Consider the following 12,735-nt stretch of genomic DNA (forward strand, 5'->3'; position numbering starts at 1 on the left):
TTAAAAAGATTCTATATCAAAAAATGCAACTCTGTAAAAATTGCTTATCGCTCAGTAAAACATACTTCCATACATAAGAGATAACAGAACAAATAATGAAATTAAATTTCACTATTGTATTTACAAATTTAATTATTTAATTTTAGCCATTATATTAACAAATTGCTAGTTTGAGCAATTATAGATACAATATTTAATTCGAACATTATAAAATAATTATAAACTGAATAAATAGACATACAATTATTTGTAATTCATGATGTATCTCTATTGAAAAAGATTGCAATTTAATTGATTATGATTGAAGTACTAATAAACAATATATTTACAATGTATCATCCACAAATATGCTATATGCGTTATGGCAAATATACACATATGGAGTATACAATACTCCAGAAATAGTTGGATAGTCTACAAAATTTAAGTCAATTTATATCAAATTTAATAACATTTTAATTCCAATACAATCATATGTTAATGTATTTAAATAAAATTAATTCTAATTTAAAAACTTAATATTTTTAAAACTTATGATACTGCATTATATGCCTCTCTAATTATACTTGTTACCTGTATATACTTGAAATAATTTGGTATAAATCAATCGTGAATATAAAATATATATGCTTTGCACTTTGGAACGATTTCAAATGTATAAAAAAATGTATATTTCTTTTCTATATTTCAATAACTATTTTCCTTATGATTCATAAGAACCTAATTTTTTTAATACACTAAGACCTTTTTCTTCATATTCTTCTCTTGTAATCCATACTGATTCACGATCTTTTGTAATTTCTGCTAATACAGCACCACCCATAAAAACCATATCTTTACGTCTCGGGGAATCTTCAATTTTTATCTTAAATTTCTGAAAAATATTAAAGAATAACGAAATAATAATATATATTCATTAAAAAATTGAGAAAAAAATATAAGATATTTTATAATTACATTTAATTTCGAAGTATCATTTTTTAATACTCTTTGAAGATAAAGTTGCTTAATTTCTCTTTCGAGTCTAGACGGAAGCCCAGGATACATTGTACTGCCACCACTTAAAACAATATGTTTATATAATTCACTTCTTATATCAATATCAGCTGCTTGAATAGTACTAAATACTAATTCAGCAATTCCTTGAGCCTCAACATTTATTAGATGAGGCTGGAATAAAGCTTCTGGTGCTGCAAATCTCTCTCCACCTACTTTTATTACCCTCCCATCTGGCAGCTAAAACAGATTATAGGTACAAAACATATTTCAGTGTCATAAATTTTGTTTTACATTACAAAATTCACTTACAGTATATGATTCAACCAAAACAGTTGTTTCAAGAGCTAATTTTTCTTCAGTTTCTATATTATAGCCAATATAACATAATTTTTCCTTTAACATTCTAACTGTTTCAAAATCAGCTGAATGGTTAAATGCATAGCCACGTAATAAAAGAAGTTTTATTAAATACATTGTAATATCTCGACCAGCTATATCCAGTCGTCGTGTGAGATGAGGTAAAGCATACTCTTCAAATACAGGACAAATATGAGTGACTCCATCACCAGAATCTACTACAACACCACTAATCAATCCTTGAGCATACAATGTAAGTACTGCTTGAATTGCAATATATGTTCCAGCAAAACCATATTTTTCAAACATTACCTGCAATATTTCAATTATAATTTGAGAAAATAAGAGTATCATAATTAAATTATTAATATATCATATATAACGATAACTTGATATTACCTCAATCATTTTTTCACGATTTGTGATAGGATTCATTGGTGGTTCTGTTAATAAAATTTTGCATTCTCTAGGATTAATATTCATTTTTTCCTTTCCAAAAGTATAGTCCCATACATGACACATGTCTTCCCAATTTCTATTAGATATTTAAATAATTAAATATCTCATAGTACGTACAAATTATATATGGGCATATACACACCTAACAATTCCATTTTGCATTGGATAACTTATCTCTAGCATAGACCGAAGTTTGCTTGCTTCATCCCCAACCATTAAATCCTATTAATGTGAAACATAATGAAAATATGTAATTATGTAGATTATTATCAGATGAAATATAACATGTTAATAGAAATTGTTAATATTTCAATAACTTAATACATTCTACCTTTATGAAAAAATCGAGAATAAAATTAAATACAAGTTTTTTTAAATTTTATAACGCTAATTGTTTAAATTAATATAACATATAAAAAACTAGGAGATGGTAGAATACTAATAGATTCTTACTCAGAGATCAATGTTGGGTAACTTATGGAAACTATTACTGTAAAGATGTCCAATTTGTCAAGTACTGACATAATATTGATAAATGTAAATATTAACATTAAAAAATGCAATGAACTTACAGGCATGTTAAGCACATCCTATGAGAGCAAGTGTAAGGATACAAATCAGTTAACAAATGCAAAAATTTACATTAAGTAGGTCTCAAAAATATAAGATATATAAAAATCCACACATATATAAGTATAAATATAACATCTGTAAATATTCTATTTTATATTTTATTTCTTATATTTATTCAATACCAATAAATAGAAAAACAATTAGCAATATATTGGATAAATTTATTATAAGTTATCAAAATGAAAAATATAATGTTATGATTGTCATAGTTACTAATTAAGTTTTCAACAAAGATGTTATATATTCCAATACTTTTAAAAATATCTGTCTTACTTTTAATATGCACAATCCATTTTAATTTTGGTTAGTAAACAAGGTTAATAAATGAGAAATGCGTTTTCAATCAGACTTAAACTCTGGGGCACACAGTGTAATATTATGAAGTGACTTACACGAATACAATATTCTTGCTGAAAATTAAGTAAATTTATTAATAAACAGCATAGAAATGATGGATTATGATTTTGTTTCTATGGTTAAATAAAAGAATCTCAAACTCCAAATTGAAAAAATCATATAATCAATTCAATTACTAATGTTCCTTACAAAATATGAAAGAAAGATGATTTATTTTATTTAGGGAAAATAAGTAGTATATTTTTATAACAATGAATATATATTAAATATAGAACAACAAATATTATCCATAAATTACATTAATAAGTCTTTTTTAAATAAATAATTGAAAATACAATAAATAGTCTAAATTTGATTTGCTATAATTGGAGAATTAAAAAATATACCTTCACATCAATGTCTCCTATTTTATTGACAGCTCTGATAATAGGACGTCCAACTATGGATGGAAATATATGTGCTGGGAAATTTGCTCCTGCATATCCACACTTTACAAACTATAAAAATATAATGTTACTTTGGTACTTTCAGAAAGAAAATTATACAAAATATAAATTTAAAAGGTATAAACGAAATAGAAATCAAAAAATAAAAGTAAAGTTATAACCTTACCCCTGTTCCGTTATCGCAAACAATAATTTTTCTACCCTTGCTATCCATTTTTCAATATGATGTTATTATTTAAACGGACTATATGTTTGTTATGTTAAAACTTATTAAATATTGCATATTCTGCGAGATGACTAATTGTTATAAGATCTAGGGCGTTACCGGCATGACGATTCGGAAGCAACAGCGACCAATACAATCACCTAGTTTATAATCAGATTACGGTCATATTAAAACAACAGATGTTTGCCATTTCGTTTTAAAGAATCAAAATTTATAACTTACATGAACATTACTAACGTAAACTCACTCACTTTGATATAAACTCGCAAAGGCAATCGTTCTGTAAGTCTAATGAATATACAATTATTCTACTCGGATTGGCTCAATCGAATCTTTCCCGACTCCTGAGCAAGTTGTTATCTATTTCTATCATTTACTTTAACAAATAAAACGTTTCTGTTCAAAAATTCTTCGTATATTTGAATTCTGGTTAAATAATAAGTAAATAAAAATAAAGGACTAAATGATATAGTATTGTAAATATTTACAAAAAATAATATGTTTTATAAGAAATGCTCTCATAATCAAAAAAATTCTCATTATCCTTGAACAATCTTTTTTATAATCATGCTGTTCCTTGCACAATAATTCTTTTCCTGCATTTAATGCTTTATGAAATCGCATTCCATACTTTTTAGTGAAACATGTACATGATGGAACGTCCAATCGCGTATTTAACGAGAAAAGAAGTAATATCCAGCTGTCACCGTTTACACAAGTATTATATGATTATTTTTATACATAAAATTTTTCTGATACACAAGAATATTTAAATATTATAAACAAGAATATTTTTCAGTGAAAATTTAACTGAGGAAGAAAATAAAAATATATATGGAAAATGTAATAACTATTGGGGACATGGTCATAATTATACAGGTAACTATTATTGCTATATTAATGTTCACAATTTCTCATTATATTTTATTTTAGTGGAAGTGACTGTATGTGGACCTGTAGATCCTGTAACAGGTATGGTCATGAATATATCAGATTTAAAATTATTTATGAAAAAAGTGTTAATGGATCAACTGGATCATAAGAATTTGGATAAAGATGTACCTTATTTTAAAAATACTGTTTCTACTACTGAAAATGTAGCTATATATATATTTAATGAACTAAAAAGAATTATGCCTAACTCAGATCTTTTATATGAAGTCAAGATCTACGAAACTGACAAAAATATTGTTATTTACAGAGGAGAACAAAAATAAAATGTTAAATTGGTCTAAGCATATGTTAATTTAAATAACAAGGTTATAAAAAGAAAAACACTAACTCGATGTTACCTTTATTTCTCTTTTCTTAGACAATACAACTACAATTACAATATATTACAATATTAATTCACACTTCAAGAGAATAAATATCTTGTACACTATCTTAATATTGCATTTTTACAGACCTTACTAATTTATTAATCACATATATTTGTACAATAAGTAATAACTAGATTAATATCACAAATTTAAAAAATGAATAAATCTATCTTCGAATTAAGATAGATAAATATAAAATGTGTATATTTTTCTTTGTAAAAACGCTAGTACAAAGTTAAATTCTTTAAATAAGTAAAGTAAATAGTATATTGCGTTTTAAATCACTAATCATTATTTTTAAATACAAAACAGCCTTCATAATATTGATGTTGATAATTATATATTTGTATTTATATCAAGTTTAACATAACTTCTAATAGTTACATATGGTATACCAAGTTCAAAATCATTCTTTGGCCAATACTTTAGTACTGGTGATTGCTGTGGCTTTTCCTCTTTTACAGAGAAATATGCAAAAAGTACAGCTGCTGTGTAACTTGCAATAAAAATAAATAAATGCCAAAGTGCATGTAAATAAGGGAAATTCAGGTTCAGCCAAGTATCACAAAATAAACGATCATTCAGCCAACAAGCAACTGCTAATAACCATACAGCACCACATCGTAAACCCAATCTATAAACCCTCATTGATTTTGTCCTTAAGAAAAGCATGCATGATGATATAATTAGAGATTACAACATAAAATCTTATATAGATGTTAATTAAGAATTTTACCTTTTTAATTCAATGATCATAAATCCAAATGCAGGTATACCAAGACTCATTAAAGCAAATGCATTTATTGCGGGATGTATAAATGACAAACCAGTTGCAATTAGAGTTGGTAAAGTTGCACATATGGCAAGAAGTTTTCTATCATTATGTAAAATATTTGGAAAATACCTTCGTGGAAGAAACATACAAAAACCAGCCATATATACCCATAAAATTGCTAATTCATCTAGCAATTGTCCTATGACAAAAAAACAAGTAATTCTTATGTTTTTATTTATGTTCTATAAATCTATGATATATTACTACTTACCTATAAGGGATAATGTAGCATGAAAATATGCACTACTAAGACCTACTATCATCAGTAAGAACCAAATTATATGAATTCCAGGATTTACGAATCGACCATAATCTCTAAAGAGATGCATTAGAACAGGTGGAAGTAACAAAAATACTACATTACTTAGCTGTGAATAAAAATATTTTTAGTTTAATATTTTAGGAATTTATAAGTTCTATAATTTTAAAAAGAAAAAAGAAAGAATTTTGTTTATATCATTGTACATACAAACCGTATTCATAAATTCCGCAATACTAGAAGAAATACTATAATTGCGTTCACACCAATCAATTGGTGAACTACCAGCTTCAAACGGTTTCCACATATCGAAATATATATTTTTACCTGATTTTTATCAATATAAAAAAGTATAAATGTAACATTTGTAATCTATAATCTGTATAAAAAATGTATAATTGTAATAATACAGAAATGAGTCACTAAACTATTTTAAGTTTATGAAGAATATGCAAGTCAAAGAGAAATGTTTATGGATTTTTTATGTCTCTCATACCTTTTAATAACACATATTGTCATTTCGTATCACTTTTATATGCATTGAGGATTTCTATTATATATGCAAAGCATGACACATATCTATTGCAATTTGCAGACAAATTGCAAACAAAAGATGATTAACAAATATATATATATGTATTTTTCGCGCGATTAATCAACATTATGTCACATACATGTTTGTATGTTTGTCAAAAGTTGAAGACAATGATATTTACGCTTACGCTTTAAGCTGCTTAAGAATGCAACGGTTAGAAAGACATACATGTACTTAATTGATGATACACATTAATAGATAAATCTTTTAAAGATATTGATCTAACGAAAGAGATCTTCACAGCTTTTTCGCGATATTAGAAACGGTTAAAAATGTTTAATACTAAATAATTTTTTCAAGGAATTTGATTCTGTATTTATGTTTCTGGATTTTCATACATCTATAATTTCTTTTGTAAAAGTTGGTACCAGTTGATACTATTCTACTACTGTATAATCTACTACCTTGTCTCACGTCTCGATGGACATAATATAGTTTACATGTATAGTTTATATCACACATTCAACATGCAATCCACGCGGAACTATTCATGTGCAGTGAATGTTGACAATTTTAAAAGTTAATATATGTGATATATAATCGAAAAAAGGATTTAATTTATTAAAATTTTATAACTTAGTAAAATATATACAAATTTATTCTTTTCGAATATATGAACAACATATAATAATAAACGTAAAAATAGTGTTCTAATTAAAATTATTGTATTTTTTGCTCATAAAAATTTCATTTTTCAATAATGAGTTTTTGTATATACGAATCAGACATTATTATATGTAATAATGAACAAATTGTAATGTATAATATTGAAAATGGTACAGAAACAACTATTTCTTTACCTAAATTGCAAAGTGATAAAAAAGTTGATTTGCATAACAACGTAAACAAAGAAACTTCTCACACGATTACCAACGTAATGTTCTCATATGATGGAAAATATTTCTTTGTCTATACAAATCGTAAGCAACTATGTTTGTATGAAAGAAAAAGTCAAAATCTTGTGTTAAATAAAATACTTCCTAGAGCTGCCAGCAAAGTGCAATTTACTCCAAACAACGACATAGTTGTTGCTGATAAAACAGGAGATGTTTACCTATTTTCTAATAAGCAGTCTGACAATGGGGTCCTACTTTTAGGACATTTATCAATGTTACTTGACATATTAATTACGGAAGATGGAAAGTACATTATTACAACAGATAGAGATGAAAAAATTAGAGTGTCTATGTTCCCAAATTCATATAATATTGTATCCTATTGTTTAGGACATACAAAATTTGTAACAAACATTTTGGAATTACCTCATGACAAAAATGTTTTAATATCTTGTGGAGGAGATGGAATGTTTATATTATGGGACTACAAGATTGGAAAAGAATTATTATGTATTAATTTTCATAATAAAATATCTAAAAGTGATATTGAAAAGTTTAACGAACAACTTCATAATTATAACTTAGAAGAGTTTGTTGATGTTTTACCTGTTAAACATTTAAAGCTTTTGGCACTTAATACAACTTCATCTTTAGCTATAATGAGCTTTTATAATAATACGTTATTATTAGTATACATAATTAATAGCACATCAAAATCAAACTTTGAAGTAGTATATGTGCAATCTATAATTGCAGACAGCGAACCAATAGAATGTTATCTGTACAAAAATAATCTATGGATATTAAATGAACTTGGATTTAAAATATATGAATTTAAAAATAACAATTTTATACTTACTGATGGAGCAGATTATAAAATAAATAACTTAAATAATTATTGGAAAACACTAAAAAAAGATTTTACTCAACAAAATTTATTTTCAATCCTGTATAAAAGAAAATATGATAATGTGCAAGAATATTTACAACGGAAAAAAACGCGTCTTACAAATTCAATTGATGCATAATCAATTGCATGTAACATTATAGCAGGTATGAATGATTTTTATATAGAAAAAAATATAATTATAAAAAATAACATTAGATTGAAATAAAATGTTTAATAGAAATTTCATAGATATTTTCATTATAAAATACAAATAGTATTACAATAAAGTAAGATAAGTTTATTAATCCACACAGTATTTAGTAAATGAATTGAATTTGAAATTTCATGTAATCATTATATGTATATAAATTAAACAGGCTTGTAATCTAATTTTGACTCAAGCTTCTTATTATCTGAGACTTTCCTTACTGCTTTCATAAAATCTTCTTGTATTACATATTCCCTTTCTAATCTTATTGCGAATAATCCTGCTTCAGTGCAAACATTTCTTAAGTCAGCACCATTAAATCCATCTGAAAGCTTAACTACTGCTTCATAATCTGAAATAAATTTAAAATGATTAGGAGCGTCTATAAAACGAGAAAAGAAATTTTGTTGAAGTAAAGATAAAAATTACCAATTTCTCCATGCTTAGATATAGGACCAGCATGAATTTTTAAAATTTCTAAACGTGCTTGTTCATTGGGTAGTGGAATTTCGATTTTCCTGTCTAATCTACCCGGTCGTAACAAAGCTGGATCTAAAGTGTCTGGTCTATTTGTAGCCATTATCATTTTAACTTGACCTAAAGAATCAAAACCATCCATTTGATTCAACAATTCCATCAAAGTTCTTTGAATTTCTCGGTCGGCACTTGTACCTTCCGAAAATCTGCGTCCACCTGCATAAGAATAGACAATTAAAGACATTTTATTTTTTACTCTCCTCCTTCCTTTTTTTCTTACGAATAATAATATTTATACCAATTGCATCAATCTCATCCATAAATATAATACAAGGTTGATGATCTCGTGCATAATTGAACATTTCTCTAATTAACCTTGCTGATTCACCAATATATTTATCAACAATAGCACTTGACACAACTTTCAAAAAATTTGCATCTAACTGACTAGCAACTGCTCTAGCCAATAATGTTTTTCCAGTTCCTGGTGGGCCATACAAGAGACATCCTTTTGGAGGGGTGATACCAACTCTTTGAAATAACTCAGGATTTAGTAATGGTAATTCTATAACTTCTCTCAGTTCACGTATTTGTTCACTTAGACCACCAATTGCACTATATGTAACATCTCCAGGATCTTCATGTGACATATTATAAACTAATGGGTCAACCTAAATATATAAATAAACATTTAAAGTTTACTGAAATATGTAACATTGATTTATGGCAAAATAAATTTTACCTCACGGGGCAAATAACGCATTATAGTAAGAGTAGTCATGTCAAGGGCTACTCTTGTTCCAGATTTCAATTTATTTTTATCAAGTTGGCGCCTACATCCAACAACATAACGTGGACCATTTGTTGCTTTTACTATAACTATAAATAAAAACCTATGTGTTTATATATATATTATATATAAGGACACCTTTTTATTTTACTCAGAAACTTTACTTAAACTTACACTTTTCTTCTGTAAGTTGTTTCAATACTTCTCCGACGATCTAAAGTGTAAATACATTACATTTATAATAGAAAATACTAAGAATCATTAAAAATAAGATTTATAACATACCTGACCAACACTTTGTAATGCTTTCAAATCACTTTCAGATTTATCATACTGTTTTGTTAAATCTTTGAGATGCTCTCTCACTAAAAAGATAAAAATATGGTAAAAGTTTATTAAATCATGTACATAAATATAAATAGGTTCTTTAATAATAATAATAATCCATGTATGTAAGATTAAGGTTAAGTATTCCAAATTTTGTATAGAAGTACAACAAGCAAAATCAATATATCTAATAGATTTAACTTACTTTCCTTTAAACGTGACTCCACTTCTTTATGTTCTATAAGCTTTTTTCGATAATCTTGAAGGGCTTTTTCCCTAACCGAATCCACGGTGGTTGCCATCTTTACTTAATTTGCTGTCTAACTGTCTCAGGCAATGTTTCTATGAACACCGTGTAAGCTGTAAGGCCTGTGTTATGTGCATATAGTTATTTTGAAATATTAATTTCAGAATTTAATAAGACAAATATTTTATCCGAAATATCCTTTTTATATTCAATAGTACTAATTAAAGCTGGATTTAAATTAATTATTTACTGCTTTTATATTGTGAATCCTCTTTTATTGCAAATGTTACAATGTATACATACACAACTTATTTACTGAGTTATTACTTAACTACATCGACTCAGCTGTGACTTAACCTATGTTTTTTAAGGTATCTTGCATCTTGATAGTTTTTTGATGAAATCATAAAAAAGATTGTATTGGAATCAATGAAATTAGAATGCTAACTTTAATAACTAGATCTTATGCACTCAAATGTGCATATACCAGAGGTACATCATGTAGAAAAATATTGAAAAGAAATTATATAGAAAATCATCCTTATAAACATATTCATCCCTGGAAATCATTTAGACAATTTTCGGATGATCTTTTAAACAATATAGTTTATAATAAAGGTAATACACTTAACATAAACTTATATCTTCAGGTTTCAAGCTTTAATTTTGATTTTATAGATGGATTAGTAGCATTGAATAAACCATACGGAATAAGACGCAGGACTCCTGACACAAGCACAATACCTACACGAAATAATCTACCCAATAGTGTAAATTATACATTAAATGATGCTTTACCTTATATAGCTAAACAATTGAATTATTTAAATTTAACTATAGTTAGATGCCCTGAAATGTAACTACAAATCATTTATTAATAATTGTTAATAGTGTGTTTCTTATTTACATTCACAATTATTCTTGAAATTAGGTATATGAGTGGTATTACATTATTAGCAGCAGATGAGCGTGTTCATCATGCTATAGAACTTGCATGTGCTCGTTCTCACTTTGAAACAAATACTTATTGGATAATTACAGTCGGTATACCAAAACAATTGAAAGGTCAGACCCGTTTGGGAATTAAAGTAATTTCAAATCCTCAATTTAACCACAGAAAGGTAAGTTTATCAAATACTGTTTGAAAAGAAATTATATATTACCATAAAAAAAATTTCAGATGATTCTTACGTCATCATGGTCTCAAAATGAAGAAAAGTATCGCAAGATAAAACTGTTAAAAACACAATACAAGGTGTTATCCAACTCTACACTTAATTTGTGTTCTTTAATTGAATTAAAATCATCTACTCATAGTAAAAATGCTCTTAGAATGTTTGCTACTACATATATGTATACTCCAATTCTAGGAGATAATATTTATGCATCTCGGATTCAGAAAATAGGGAATACTTATGTAAGAGTTGACCCATTTCTTACTAGTCCTGGACTACCAAAATTGGATATAAGACTTCTGCGATTGTTAAATGTAAGGCATAATCAACAAGAAATTATTCCTGTTCACATTCACTTAAAGTCAGTAGTTCTACAACAATTTTTTGGAGAAACTTTAACAATTGAAGCTCCTTTAATGCCACCTTTTGATTGGACATGTAAACAGCTTGATTTTAAATATTTAATGCCAATAATGTCTTATAAATCACAATCAGCATTATAAATACCATGATTTAAATCTGAGTCTTTTTATTTTGTAAAATCATATTTCTTAACCTTATATATAGTATTCTAATATATTTATTTAAGAAAACAATATAATTATTTAGTAATGACTCAAAATACAATATTTAATGACTAAGTACGTATTTGCCTTTCAATATTCTTCTCATAAGAATTTTCCGTCCACTTAAAGTTGACATCCTTGTATCCCATCCATGTCGTTTAATACGACGACGCTCATTAGGACGGGGAAAATGATACCTCATTCTAGTTCTACTCAATATAAGACCCCATGGATTGGTTATTATTGGACTCAACGATGCAAGCCGCCTGTAAAACAGTGTAACTAAGAAAAGCACACCGACTTATATATTATTTCGATCAAATATACTGAATAACATCATACGGAAATGTTTGACATGCACTGGAGAATAAAGTGCCTATCATATTGTAAAATTTTTAAAAGTAATTTTATACTTTAACTTATTATAACCACAAATTAGGTATTATTCGGACACCCAAGTCCTACCAGAGAGCCTTGTCTTTGCACCTGAAAGTTGTATGTGCTAAGGTCATTTGCTGTGGAGGCAAATACGAATCGGTTCACATGATCGTGTTTCAAATTAATACATCATGTTTATGATTTTTCATAATGTAGCATGTAATTGTAATTTACAACATGTTACAATACAAACAATGTAACATGTAATTTATTTGTAAAGCTAAAGTGACAAAGGAATCAATTTAACAACTGGGTTAAAAATCTAAATTTTTAGATAATTTTTAACGTTTTCAG

At 26.9% G+C, this 12,735-nt stretch overlaps 7 protein-coding genes across 15 annotated transcripts; 3 read left to right on the top strand and 4 right to left on the bottom strand.

Annotated features, from left to right (window-relative positions):
• Window positions 1-112: 112 nt before the first annotated feature.
• Window positions 113-3,559, bottom strand: LOC100746666 (actin-related protein 2). 4 transcript variants are annotated; one of them, XM_033322566.1, is made up of 9 exons: window positions 3,418-3,559; window positions 3,192-3,302; window positions 2,841-2,858; window positions 2,388-2,405; window positions 1,958-2,037; window positions 1,756-1,891; window positions 1,309-1,668; window positions 958-1,236; window positions 113-874 (listed from the first exon to the last, which is right to left on the bottom strand). In XM_033322566.1, exons 1-9 carry the CDS (start codon window positions 3,463-3,465, stop codon window positions 704-706), a joined length of 1,221 nt encoding a protein of 406 aa, XP_033178457.1. In that variant the 5' UTR covers window positions 3,466-3,559; the 3' UTR covers window positions 113-703. The 4 variants fall into 4 exon arrangements, with proteins under 4 accessions (XP_033178457.1, XP_033178458.1, XP_033178459.1 ...); XM_033322567.1 differs by lacking the exon at window positions 2,841-2,858; XM_033322568.1 differs by lacking the exon at window positions 2,388-2,405.
• Window positions 3,560-3,900: 341 nt separating this feature from the next.
• LOC100746785 (6-pyruvoyl tetrahydrobiopterin synthase) lies at window positions 3,901-4,752 on the top strand. Of its 3 annotated transcripts, XM_033322573.1 has the most exons (4): window positions 3,995-4,195; window positions 4,277-4,356; window positions 4,411-4,449; window positions 4,679-4,743. In XM_033322573.1, exons 1-4 carry the CDS (start codon window positions 4,122-4,124, stop codon window positions 4,726-4,728), a joined length of 243 nt encoding a protein of 80 aa, XP_033178464.1. In that variant the 5' UTR covers window positions 3,995-4,121; the 3' UTR covers window positions 4,729-4,743. The 3 variants fall into 3 exon arrangements, with proteins under 3 accessions (XP_012244940.1, XP_033178464.1, XP_012244939.1); XM_012389517.1 differs by having other exon boundaries at window positions 3,901-4,195; window positions 4,411-4,752; XM_012389516.3 differs by having other exon boundaries at window positions 4,265-4,356; window positions 4,411-4,752.
• A 365-nt stretch (window positions 4,753-5,117) lies between these two features.
• Window positions 5,118-7,332, bottom strand: LOC100746898 (alkaline ceramidase). Of its 4 annotated transcripts, none has more exons than XM_012389511.3 (5): window positions 7,289-7,332; window positions 6,108-6,220; window positions 5,846-6,002; window positions 5,536-5,773; window positions 5,118-5,457 (listed from the first exon to the last, which is right to left on the bottom strand). In XM_012389511.3, exons 2-5 carry the CDS (start codon window positions 6,198-6,200, stop codon window positions 5,136-5,138), a joined length of 810 nt encoding a protein of 269 aa, XP_012244934.1. In that variant the 5' UTR covers window positions 6,201-6,220; window positions 7,289-7,332; the 3' UTR covers window positions 5,118-5,135. The 4 variants fall into 4 exon arrangements, with proteins under 4 accessions (XP_012244934.1, XP_003492105.2, XP_012244933.1 ...); XM_003492057.4 differs by lacking the exon at window positions 7,289-7,332 and adding an exon at window positions 6,893-6,965; XM_012389510.3 differs by lacking the exon at window positions 7,289-7,332 and adding an exon at window positions 6,390-6,842.
• Window positions 7,114-9,605, top strand: LOC100747460 (tRNA (guanine-N(7)-)-methyltransferase non-catalytic subunit wdr4). Its single transcript, XM_012389506.3, has 2 exons — window positions 7,114-8,377; window positions 9,380-9,605. The coding sequence occupies exon 1, from the start codon at window positions 7,189-7,191 to the stop codon at window positions 8,350-8,352; it is 1,164 nt and encodes a 387-aa protein (XP_012244929.1). The 5' UTR covers window positions 7,114-7,188; the 3' UTR covers window positions 8,353-8,377; window positions 9,380-9,605.
• Window positions 8,426-10,382, bottom strand: LOC100741869 (26S proteasome regulatory subunit 10B). Its single transcript, XM_012389505.3, has 7 exons — window positions 10,221-10,382; window positions 9,974-10,053; window positions 9,863-9,902; window positions 9,641-9,777; window positions 9,197-9,569; window positions 8,851-9,114; window positions 8,426-8,773 (listed from the first exon to the last, which is right to left on the bottom strand). The coding sequence occupies exons 1-7, from the start codon at window positions 10,315-10,317 to the stop codon at window positions 8,583-8,585; spliced, it is 1,182 nt and encodes a 393-aa protein (XP_012244928.1). The 5' UTR covers window positions 10,318-10,382; the 3' UTR covers window positions 8,426-8,582.
• Window positions 10,383-10,519: 137 nt separating this feature from the next.
• On the top strand, window positions 10,520-12,001 carry LOC100747222 (mitochondrial RNA pseudouridine synthase rpusd4). The gene is made up of 4 exons (XM_003492060.4): window positions 10,520-10,880; window positions 10,941-11,118; window positions 11,194-11,383; window positions 11,443-12,001. Exons 1-4 carry the CDS (start codon window positions 10,703-10,705, stop codon window positions 11,938-11,940), a joined length of 1,044 nt encoding a protein of 347 aa, XP_003492108.1. The 5' UTR covers window positions 10,520-10,702; the 3' UTR covers window positions 11,941-12,001.
• On the bottom strand, window positions 12,000-12,507 carry LOC100747575 (39S ribosomal protein L34, mitochondrial). Its single transcript, XM_003492063.4, has 2 exons — window positions 12,346-12,507; window positions 12,000-12,269 (listed from the first exon to the last, which is right to left on the bottom strand). The coding sequence occupies exons 1-2, from the start codon at window positions 12,384-12,386 to the stop codon at window positions 12,068-12,070; spliced, it is 243 nt and encodes an 80-aa protein (XP_003492111.1). The 5' UTR covers window positions 12,387-12,507; the 3' UTR covers window positions 12,000-12,067.
• Between the last annotated feature and the right edge of the window lie 228 nt (window positions 12,508-12,735).

The sequence above is a fragment of the Bombus impatiens genome, unplaced genomic scaffold (assembly GCF_000188095.3).
Source record: "Bombus impatiens unplaced genomic scaffold, BIMP_2.2 scf_0647, whole genome shotgun sequence".
Taxonomy (NCBI): domain Eukaryota; kingdom Metazoa; phylum Arthropoda; class Insecta; order Hymenoptera; family Apidae; genus Bombus; species Bombus impatiens.

Coding starts and splice junctions, on each gene's coding strand:
- LOC100746666 (XM_033322566.1), bottom strand. CDS start 3,465: ATGGATAGCAAGGGTAGAAAAATTATTGTTTGCGATAACGGAACAGGG. Junction 3,303..3,417: donor TTTGCGATAACGGAACAGGG/GTAAGGTTATAA, acceptor ATATTTTTATAG/TTTGTAAAGTGTGGATATGC. Junction 1,892..1,957: donor ATGCAAAATGGAATTGTTAG/GTGTGTATATGC, acceptor AATATCTAATAG/AAATTGGGAAGACATGTGTC.
- LOC100746785 (XM_012389516.3), top strand. CDS start 4,122: ATGTACATGATGGAACGTCCAATCGCGTATTTAACGAGAAAAGAAGTA. Junction 4,196..4,264: donor AGCTGTCACCGTTTACACAA/GTATTATATGAT, acceptor ATTATAAACAAG/AATATTTTTCAGTGAAAATT. Junction 4,357..4,410: donor ACATGGTCATAATTATACAG/GTAACTATTATT, acceptor ATTTTATTTTAG/TGGAAGTGACTGTATGTGGA.
- LOC100746898 (XM_003492057.4), bottom strand. CDS start 6,950: ATGTGTGATATAAACTATACATGTAAACTATATTATGTCCATCGAGAC. Junction 6,221..6,892: donor CCATCGAGACGTGAGACAAG/GTAGTAGATTAT, acceptor GATAAAAATCAG/GTAAAAATATATATTTCGAT. Junction 5,774..5,845: donor TGCTACATTATCCCTTATAG/GTAAGTAGTAAT, acceptor TTTTTGTCATAG/GACAATTGCTAGATGAATTA.
- LOC100747460 (XM_012389506.3), top strand. CDS start 7,189: ATGAGTTTTTGTATATACGAATCAGACATTATTATATGTAATAATGAA.
- LOC100741869 (XM_012389505.3), bottom strand. CDS start 10,317: ATGGCAACCACCGTGGATTCGGTTAGGGAAAAAGCCCTTCAAGATTAT. Junction 9,115..9,196: donor GGATGAGATTGATGCAATTG/GTATAAATATTA, acceptor ATTCTTATGCAG/GTGGACGCAGATTTTCGGAA. Junction 8,774..8,850: donor ATCTAAGCATGGAGAAATTG/GTAATTTTTATC, acceptor AATTTATTTCAG/ATTATGAAGCAGTAGTTAAG.
- LOC100747222 (XM_003492060.4), top strand. CDS start 10,703: ATGCTAACTTTAATAACTAGATCTTATGCACTCAAATGTGCATATACC. Junction 10,881..10,940: donor CAATATAGTTTATAATAAAG/GTAATACACTTA, acceptor TTGATTTTATAG/ATGGATTAGTAGCATTGAAT. Junction 11,384..11,442: donor CTCAATTTAACCACAGAAAG/GTAAGTTTATCA, acceptor AAAAAATTTCAG/ATGATTCTTACGTCATCATG.
- LOC100747575 (XM_003492063.4), bottom strand. CDS start 12,386: ATGATAGGCACTTTATTCTCCAGTGCATGTCAAACATTTCC. Junction 12,270..12,345: donor AGTGCATGTCAAACATTTCC/GTATGATGTTAT, acceptor ACTGTTTTACAG/GCGGCTTGCATCGTTGAGTC.